Source organism: Podarcis pityusensis (assembly GCF_964106645.2).
Source record: "Podarcis pityusensis genome assembly, chromosome: 10".
Classification (NCBI taxonomy): Eukaryota; Metazoa; Chordata; class Lepidosauria; order Squamata; family Lacertidae; genus Podarcis; species Podarcis pityusensis.
Window position 1 is genome coordinate 55,094,948 of NC_138035.1, and position 10,380 is coordinate 55,105,327.

At 43.0% G+C, this 10,380-nt stretch overlaps 1 protein-coding gene across 15 annotated transcripts in view; it reads left to right on the plus strand.

The window, feature by feature from the left end:
• LOC308486714 (uncharacterized protein) overlaps window positions 1-10,380 on the plus strand; it is a 67,575-nt gene that overhangs the window by 49,612 nt on the left and 7,583 nt on the right. For 14 of the 15 annotated variants that reach the window (XR_013991192.1, XR_013991193.1, XR_013991194.1 and 11 more), the window contains one exon: window positions 576-665. The exons of the other annotated variant lie outside the window; for it this stretch is intronic. Coding sequence is in view for 10 of the 14 variants with exons in the window: in XM_081023902.1 (XP_080880028.1) it covers window positions 576-660 (85 nt within the window). In the remaining 4 variants the exon portion in view is untranslated. The remainder of the gene's footprint in view (window positions 1-575; window positions 666-10,380) is intronic. 15 annotated transcript variants of the gene reach the window in all.

Consider the following 10,380-nt stretch of genomic DNA (forward strand, 5'->3'; position numbering starts at 1 on the left):
TCTCAAGAGACATTTTGCAACTGTGCTATTGCAGCTTGATTTTTGGACAGTGAGGAAGAAATAATGATACTTTTCATGGATTTTAAAAGGTGTTTCTATGGCTCTCTGGCAGCCTTAAACAAGTCTTAGCACTGGTAAATAAATGAACTGTTAAGCCACTTTAACATCTGAAAAATAAGCTGCAGGTCCATTATCATCCGAACATGTTTCACTCTTCCCAGTGTCAAATCTCTAGGCTGTAATTCTGAGGTAAGGTGAGTTTTCAGTTCAACCTTTTCAAGTAGCTCCTTACAGAGCACGAAATGAAAGAAAACAGTTAATCTTAAACAAAAGAATATAAATAAATGCCACATGAGTGTTCTCGTGAATTAGTTTTGCTAATGCTAATTAGAATGCTCATTTGTCCAGAAAAAACCCCCCATGGCAGATGACTTTTGTTTGCAGTTGGATTTATCGCAAAGCATAATATGACAGTCGTGTACACTAAAATCTAGTTCACTAGCCATTGCAATATCTGGATAATCTTCTAGTTCCATTTTATAAATACACCACTCTTTTTTTGCTTCTTCTTTCAGAGAAAACTGTCTGTCAAATACAAGTGTGGATACATGCCGGACTTCCCCACGGCTGTTTGAGTCACAGCTGAGCAAAGTGAGGTAGCCCAGGTAATGTTGTGTAGGCAGGGTAATGTCACACATCAATAGAAGCCTCTTAAGTACTTGTCAGGTGTAAATCAATGTCATCATCGACATGGGGAAGGACCTTTGCAGAAATGCAATAGCTGTCCTGTTCAAAGGAACCCTTAACACCTCCTTTATTGACCCAACCCATGCCCAAAATGAACAGCCCTTGCTTGTTCTCTACAAGGCACATCCGCACATAACATGTGTACTGTAGGGCTGAGTGTAAGGGCCTGTCCAGACTGGAACAAAATGTGAACTCCAGGCCAGTGCTGTCCCAGACATTTCCCACTTTAAATAAGAACACACACCCCCTGCCCCGATTCAGACTTTCCAAGGATTGAAAGTCCCCATGTTTAAAGGGAGGGGGATCTGGGACAATAATGGGATGGGGAGCATGTCACATAGCTGTCAACGTTTCCCTTTTTTTAAGGGAAATTCCCTTATTCTGAATAGGATTCCTCGCAAGAAAAGGGAAAAGTTGACAGCAATGATGTCATGTTAATGGGGAGGCAGGCAAATGCCTCTTTATTCGAAGATGTGAGAATTCTTACTGCTTTGAATAAATGTACACAGAAGCATGTGACTCTTCCAAAAGCATAAAAGGGAAAACACCCTTGAAAATAATGCCATCTATATACTGTCCATCAAAAGGATGTTTTAAGAGAAGAGGGGTTTAAACTGCAGAACCGAACACGGCCAGTTTGGAAAGGTTAACTTTGCTCGGCTAAGGTGATCCCTTCGGTGGTGGGTACTATTACTAAGATTCCGTAGTTATCCTCTGCACTGAATAAAAAAAAATAGTCATGCCTTTAGGGGTTGTAGGGTCCTTGCTGTGATTTACATAACTTGCTGTCAGCTGGCATGGCAGACACCAATTATAGGGAACTTTGGAAAGGCGCTACCTGTAGCTCTCAGTGGAAGCCATGTTTCTGTTGTATTAAATCTGTACAGAAATGACAGTGGGGGGAAAGGAGAAAAATAAATGGTGCTGTGAATGTTACAAGTAAACCTTTGGGAACAACAATGTAAGTAGGAGAGTGATACAGATAATGCGGTTTTGCTTAGTGTAGCACTGAATACCCAAAGTCAGGAAAATGGAAATACAACACACACACACACACACACACACACACACACACACACACGGATATATATAATAGTCACTCTGCAGTGTCAACTGTGCCAAGTAAATCCCTAGAAAGCTAAAAGGAATGTTACAATTTTGCTTAGAATGGAAAATAGGTTTGACTGGTCAGGTAATAAATTAACAAAAAAATAAGTTAGTTACACGAGTCTTGTAATTGCTAGGCATGTTGCAATATGTGTCCAAATAAGACACTGGATAGAAATTAATTTCACCCATGCAGATCTTAGAGCGGGGGACCAGGGCCCCCCAATTATTCATGGACTTGACACCTGATCATGGATCTACTTTCCAAGGAGCAGCCACTACCTGCTAGATCCATAGCCACATTTTCAGATCCAGGTATCTTCTCCCCTGCCTTGCTTCAGTCCACTGGCGCCATAAGCCATAAGCCAGGCCATTGGCTCATAAGACAATAAGCTTAGTCCTTCCTCTGTTCCCTGAATAGTGCCATCAAGACCATGGCAATGAGGTAGAAAGCTCTTCCCACTATATTGTTATGAATTTGTGGGTTCTAGACACACATAATTCCTGGGTTTACTAAGTGTTAGAATTTAATCAATGCTGGAGAGTTAAACTGGAAGTCAGACGCTTAATAGCTGGACTCAGCTTCCTGAGTTCAGGAGATTTCCTGAGAGATGGGCCATTAACAGAAAAACACAGGGAGATGGACCATTAGCAAAGCAATGCCTGTACCAGCTGGCAAATGGGTGGACCCTCTCCTGAGCTCTTGGATGATTAGCAGATACAAATCAGAGTGGAGAACTTTAGGATCTCAGTTGGGGATGATATGGGCTGGAGGAAAATAGTTGCAGTTGGTGGAATGCGGCAAGCTGGATAGAGCATGCATATTTTTGAATCCAAGGTGGCTGTGGCTATGGGAGAAGCAAGAAGCTTTTATGGGTGTCAATGCTGTAAGCATCATATGCTCTGGTTGTATATATGTGTAAATAAACCATATATCATAAAGACACCCCAAGCTCCACTGTGCCTCATTCCCAAAGGAAACACGAACCCTGAGTAAGAACACTGAAACATTGCACCACTTGGAGATTGGGGTGGCATGTAACAATATCGTTCTAGACTCATGCTTCAAGTTTATTGTTACAGCTGATAGGAAATAGCTCGTTGTACTTCTAAAATTATTGCCTGCCAGAGCTCTAGCCACACTCCTCACTCTTCTGAGGACTGCTTCATCTTTACTTTTCACACTGCTTTGGCCTACAATATCTCATTGCATCCACTGGTTTTCTCGGTGTCTTCAGTACAGTTAAATTCTACTGAAAAACTGCAGAGGCACAGTACTTTTACCCAGAGTGTTTGGCCCCTTTATACCCAGCAGATCAACTAACTTTTTAAATAGAAAACTGGAGTTCTCCCTGACCTCGGAAAAGGCTGGAGAAATCTATTCTGATCTCCTCCCCACCCCGCTCCATGTTTATGAACGAGTCCTGGTGAGCTTTGCAGTCTAGGAGAACCAGAGGCAAATAATTTTATAGAGTGTTTTTGCATATATTATTAAGATTCAAGCCCTGATTCTCTCCCCCCCCCCCACAAGAAAACATTATAAATAGTGTCTCAAAAACCTGTGATATCCACTTTGTTAAGTGTTGGGTTCAAGAGATTAAGGGCAATGACTGGCATATAGTTCACTTTTATTTCCATCTCGCTGCAACCTCACATCGCTATACATCTGTTTTGTTGATTCAGAAGAGCACTTGAGCGCCTTTACAGTTGATTTTGACAAGTGCTACAATTTGATATGGGTAGATAATTCTTGCTGAGATGATTTCGAAGTACAGAAATTATAATTTTGAGTAGATATTACCTTTCTTTATGATCAGAAATTTCATGTAATATACTGTGCACTTAAGCATCTTAATCACATTTTTTTCTCCCTCTCTCTTTTTTTTAAATAAAAAAATACATTACATTATTTTCATCTAATCGAGCAAAGTATTGCAAATTAAAATATTGTTCTAAATATATCTGGGTCCCCTCCCCCTTCCTCCTGCTTGGTGAAGAAGATCCTTTAAAGAAGAACAACAAAAAAGGAACATTAAAAATGTTCATTCCTAACCTTCTCTTCAAAACTATTTGGTTTGGGATTTAATTAAACAGTAAGACATGACAGACTGTACAGGAGGGCTCATTAATGCACACCTTGGGTGCGTTTCACCTCCTGCTTCTTGCACAGCTGAGGTGTGGATTAATCAGCGCTACCCCTTGGCCCAGAGCATTTATTGTGATTATAAAATGACCACTTGGAAAAAAAATAAAACAAAATGTTCTAACGCTAGGAAAGATCATCCATCATGCCTGATGATTAGGAGTTAAGAGCAACATTAAAAGGAAGGGGGGGGAGCTGTTCATGTTTTATGCAGTGGTGCAAACAGAGTTTTCCTCCTGTTTGGAAGAACTTTATGATTCTTCAAAAGCTTTTTTTGTTCAATGGCAAAGCATAATCAAAGATGTAACAGGACAGCTTCGCATTAGATAGTGGTAGTATAGCCTATTCATCCAGAGTAGATTTGTTTAATCATGTGCTCATCCCATTTATATATAAAGCTGACAGTGGGACTTATGCAGGTTCTTGTTTGTTTATATGGCTCTGGGCAACTATGCCTACAGGACTGCCTTTCCCCTATATGAACCTGCCCAGACCTAAGACCATCATCGGAGGGCCTCCTCTGCAGTAGTTCCCTTTTTATAAAGTGCTCTCCCAAGGGAGGCCCGACTGGTGCTAACCTTGTCATGATATGACAAGTGCCAGGCAAATGTGGTTTTTTTGGTGCCATGCAAAAGTGTTTTTTGTTTGTTTTTTGTTTCTCTGGGCATTGGGTAGCACAACATGATACTGTACAGCTAAATCTGTTTTTACTATGATTTCAGCATTGCAATTTTTTACTTTGGCTATAAATAGCTTCAGGACTTTGTGTGTGTGTGGAAAGCAGTGTATACATATTCACCCAACCTTACTCCACTGAAAAATATTGGGAAATAGAACCAGTAGCAACAGTTCTCAGCTATATTGACCGAGTGGAAAGGAGGCAGCCTGATAATTACCTGCGTGTCAGCAGACTTGATCGAAGGCCCCAGATGTTCCTTCCAGAGAGGACTGTGGAAACTGATCCATTCGAAAAAGAGAGAACTCAGCTTCGAGATTTGTAAGTTGAAAACTAGTAAAGTTCCCAGCGGTTGGTGCGCCGCCGCCGCCGCCCCACACCACAAATTTTCTCTCAAGAGGAATATAGCCCAAAGCTCAGAAAATGCTAAAAGGGACTTGTAGTAAAAGCTGCTCAATTGTGGAGAAGTGTTCATGGTCCCCAAAGAGCAGAACAGAGGGAGATAGTAGCTGGAGGGGTGGGAAGCAATCGTCAAAAGATAACAAAGGAAGGAGAGGGCTCAGAAAGCTGTGGGAATTGCAAGATGGTATGTACTAGGAAAAAAAAATTATTAGAGCAGCAGGGTGGAATGGTGTTTTGTTTTTAAAAAATCTAGATCCCAGTCATGCCTCAACAATCAGGATCTGATCGCATAAAACTAGTGTGGCGTAATGGTTAGATTGTTGCACTATGACCTGGGAGAGACCTGGGTTCGAATCCCACCTCATCCATGAAGCTCACTGCGTGACCTTGGGCCAGTCGCCATCTCTTAGCCTAACCTATTTCACAGGGTTGTTGTGATGATGAAATGGGGAGGAGGAGGACCGTGCACACCACCTTGGGCGATAAAGGTAGTATATAATTTTTAAAAAATCATGGGAGCAGCTCTTCAGTAATGCAAGAAGCTGTGTCAGTAAGAAAACTGCAAGCATGAACCAGTGCTACTGAAATAAGTTTTAAATACATTGCAAATGAGATACTTGACATTTATTTTTTTAAAAAAAAATATTGATTGGGAATTTATCTTTTCTTGTCAAAATTTCAGGGGGGAAATGTTAAGACAGTGTATTGTTAATAATGATGATGATAATGATTGGTGTAGAATAATAATAATAATAATAATGTCCCAGAACTGACTTTGCTGGTTCTTTTTCCTCATAAAAGAACTACACCCTGTGCTTTATTTGCTATTGTTGCTTTTTTTCTGAATGAACATAAAAATGATGAGCCAGCTTTTAGTGATTTATTCTTTTTGCACTGCACTTTGCGTTTTCTACAGAGTTTAGAGTGCATAATTAAAATCATATCACTGATTTGTGTCCAGCTGGATTGTGTGGGGTTTTTTTTACTTGTGTGAATAATTTCCATGCAGATAAATAATCTTGCTGAGGTCCATTGGACTTCCCATAAGCAAGGGCAGCACGGGTAGTTAGTGTTTATAAGATCAATCTTGGAAATAGCAACGTAGAGGCAAAGCAATGCACTGTAACTCATGCCTAGCTATAGATACATAATATATTGCTTTGAACGAAGTCTCCTCTTGTGTTACATTTGTATTCATATATGTCAAAAATGCAACGTTGGTTCTTTTTAAAATAAATTGGAAGCGCTAGTCTATAGTGTATGATTATTTTATTAACTGATAAATCAGCCAGCTCTCAAGGGCATGGAGGAAATAGATTTATTTAATTTACAAATAAACTGTATCCATTCAGCATTTCCTTCCCTTGTTGGAAATGTATGTTGCAGTGTTGCTTGCCACTGAATCTCTTAAGCGGTGCAAGATTCCTGGAGTTCCAGGTTTCCTTTTGGAAATGAGGCACGGCAGACACTGTGGCGTCTTTTTGATATATGGTTTATTTACACATATATGCAGTCTGAGGCTACAATGGGGTCTACAGCATCAACACACCAAATGGGTCTTGTTTCCTCCCTAGCCACAGCTTTGGATTCAAACACACATCAAACATTGCCCTTGAATGCTGCTCTTTCCAGCTTGTTGCTTTTTGACTCTAGGTCACATCACTCCTAAAAACTCTGGCTTTTGTCCTCCTCACTATCTGTGAGCTGAGGAAGGGGCAGCACTCATTTGCGTGGCGAGTTCCCGTCTCCCCCCTCAGAAATAAAGACACGAGACACAAGAATTAGAGTTAATGGGTCAAATTAGGCCACAACTTTATTGATTACAGGAATTGAGCAGTTTTGGCTTAGGCATTGGTCCTGTCAACTAACCGGCTTCAGCCCACTTGCTTGAAGACCGGTAAGGGTTAACCACCAGTAAGGGGAGTCCCGCTGATGCACATCAACTAGGAGCTCCCCCGGGGTCACCGCTCGGGGCGTGCCGTGGGCCCACACCTCCATAGGCTTAGGACAAGGTCACGCCCCCCGGAATCCTTTACTGGACTACCCTTTGTTTTGGGGGAAGGTGATGGCACTTCCTCCCCCCCCTTCATCTGCATAACAATACCCCTGCCAATGCCTAACCGCCCATACCGGGAGTTGTGACGGTTTGCTACGAGGTAGGCAAAAACCAAGTGGCTGGTGCCAATCTGCCAATTGGAAAAATTCCTACCAGGCCCCTCGATGGCGACCAACCGAAGTCCATAGCAAAGTCAGAGAGCCTAGCCTAACGGACAGGAGGGGAGGGAAAACCTGATCAGCTGAGGCGCGGGAAAGAGGGAGATCCTTGGCCGCGCCAGCCCTAAATAGGGCAGGCCACGCCTCCCGGGCCAGCCGATTGGCTGGCCAGGGGGATGACACGTCCGAGGATTCCCCTGGTATCGCGGGGGCTGAAAGCCCACCCCCGCGTGTGGGGGGAGGGGCATGAAGCCTGCAACCCCACCTCCTCCCTAGCTCGGAAGTGGCTTTGCCATCTCCCACAGAGTCCCTTCCTTTGTTTTCCTTACACCTCTCACCAGGAGGCTAGCCGGGCTATTTCAAAAATTAGAAGCCTCGGTTAGATCTTAACACTTGCTGGGTCCAGGGATTACAAGAGTCTGGCCCCCAGTTTTACATTTCAAACCCCATAACAGTACCAACAACCACAGGTGGTTAAGCATTTTCTCAGATATCAAAGCAAAAATGGTGCTTCTTGACCCTTTTTAAACAATAGCACACAAAATATGAAAGCAGGCACTTAACTGTGAGGGGCTTGAAGCAGTGGCGTAGCGTGGGTTGCCAGTGCCCAGGGTAGCGGGCGCATTCAACTGCCTAATGGTATCTGCGTCACCCAGGAGAGTGTCGCTGCAGAGATAAGAAAAGAGTTGTCCCTTTGTCTGGAGAGCTCACTTCCTGGTTCGCATGGAGAAGCCGTTTTTAATGGAGCCCAGTGACAAAAGTGCGCAGCTGTATTAAGGCAGCAGCTGGTGTTGAAATTTTGCATCCCTAACAATTTTGCACCACCCTGTGCCCCCCACTACATTAGTGATTAAATTCCTTTGGTCCTATGTTGCAGTTTTCTGAAAACAATGCTGTCAGGTACTATATTCAGTTTCATGATTGGCATACTTGGCTGTTGGCTCTCTGAGCCCTCATTCTCAATAAGGTTTTAAAACGTAGCTATTTTAATGTTACAAAAGTGGTTAGGGCAAGCGAAACCCAGAGCAAGGAGGGTCTGTCAATTACCCAAGCGTTCTGGCAGATGATGTCATTGCTCCTAGTCTGGAAAAGTCCCCTCTGTTCCCTCTCCATTGCACCACCCGTTGTTTGACAGAGGCTTTTTTGGGTGTGTTCCACCAGGTTTCTAATATACTTAATATGTTAACTTTTAGGAGCATTTCCCTCCTTTGTGTGCCTCTTCCATGTGAGGTCAGGAAGGTGGCAACACAAGAACAGGCCTTCTCTGTAGTGGCTCCCCATTTGTGGAATGGTCTCCCCAGGGAGGTTCGCCTTGGGCCGTCATTAAATAATTTTAAGTACCAGCTGGTGCTGTTTTCAACCAGGTCTTTGACTGGTTTACATTCTACAGCCTTTTAAATGTGTCTGTGGCAAGGAGGGCTATTGTTTTGATGTTTTGTTTTACTAATAGCTAACTAACTAACCAACCAACCAACCAACCAACCAACCAACCAACTAACTAAGCAAACCTCCTCCAAATGTCATTTTCATGTGCTGTTTTCCCCCTGTGACTCTTTAGTCTTTTTTTTAACTTACTGCCTCACATGCTTTTATAAAAATGCATCTTGAGAAATCCAGATACTTTCTGATTCCATAAGGGGTTGTGTGGTAAATAATTGATCATGGTCATGATCCAGCCCAAATGAACCACATTTATGTCCCAACACATGCTTAAGTGTTGCATACTTCTTCTGAATTTAGAACAGCTCTGTGCCTCAGATCAGTATTTCTTTAGCTTTATGGATAGGTAGTCACTAACACTTGAGAATATGCGTTTTAGCCAAAGAGTAAATGGGCATTTCATTTCAGTCTATATAGTCTGGTACTCTGCTGAGTTAAACTTGAGCTACTGTTTGTATTTATCTTGCTAATACACGTTTGGCTTCATTTGCTAATTCATACTAACCGATTTAACGGCCATGCTAACAACATGGGATAAAGATAGTATAAACGATAAATCCTTATACCTCAGTCTGTAAACCATCCTCTAATTGAAGATTATTTCATAAATGATATTTTCAGGAATATAGTTGCTGAAAGCCAGCATGGGATTTCCTGGATATATCCAGAATAGCAAATGTAGCATAAGTGAGTGGTCTCCCTGTACGTTTGTGGCATAATACTGTATTCAGGCAATGTTCTCCACTGGGCATAACCTGCCCTGTTCTCTGGCAGGAAGGGGGTGTTATTGAAGTCCTTGACTTTGAGGTCTCAATCAGGAAGCATGAGTGAGAGGTGCTTTATGTTCAATACTTCGTTTCTGCCATCCAAAAAGGGAGCCTGCATATCGTCCCTGTGGGAATACATGTTGCTCTCCTCACACTAGGAAATGGAGAAGCCCAGTTAGCATGCAGCTTGTCGGTCTGGGCTCCTCGTTGTTCCTTTCTGGCTGTGCCCATACCTGCCCCACACTTGAAGTCATGTATGCTATCAGGTGTGTGACAGAGTTTGTGTGGGAAGTAACAACAACAACATTAGATGTTGTCAGGGGCTGGACTGAAGAGGAATGGTGGGGACCGTTCCCCCCTCCTTCCCTTGAACCTTCTCAAGAACAAGAGGACAGTATAGATTTAGAACAGTGGTTTGCAGAAGGGCACAGTTCAGAGGCTGCAGAGGGGAGAAGCTGGGAAATATTGGAAGAGGAACAACAGGAAGAAGCAGCAGCAGGGGAGAGACAGCTGACAGACTCAGTGTCTTTGGAAAGCATTCCTGGACATCCCCACCAGGACCAGGCGTGCATTGAGGGTAGTAGAACAGAGAGCTCAGAGGGAGAAAGCTTAGATTAGCCGATACAGGGCTGACGTAGAATAGGGGAGACGTAGGGAGGTGGGACTTTACTTGGAGCAAGGCCATTATTTAGGGAAGGCTGCATTCCTTCATTGCTCTCTGTGAATTATTGAATAAATTGCTTGGTAACAATTCGGAAAGATGAAGGGCACAAGGAGAAGGGGACGACAGAGGATGAGATGGTTGGATAGTGTTCTTGAAGCTACCAGCATGAGTTTGACCAAACTGTGGGAGGCAGTGGAAGACAGAAGTGCCTGGCGTGCTC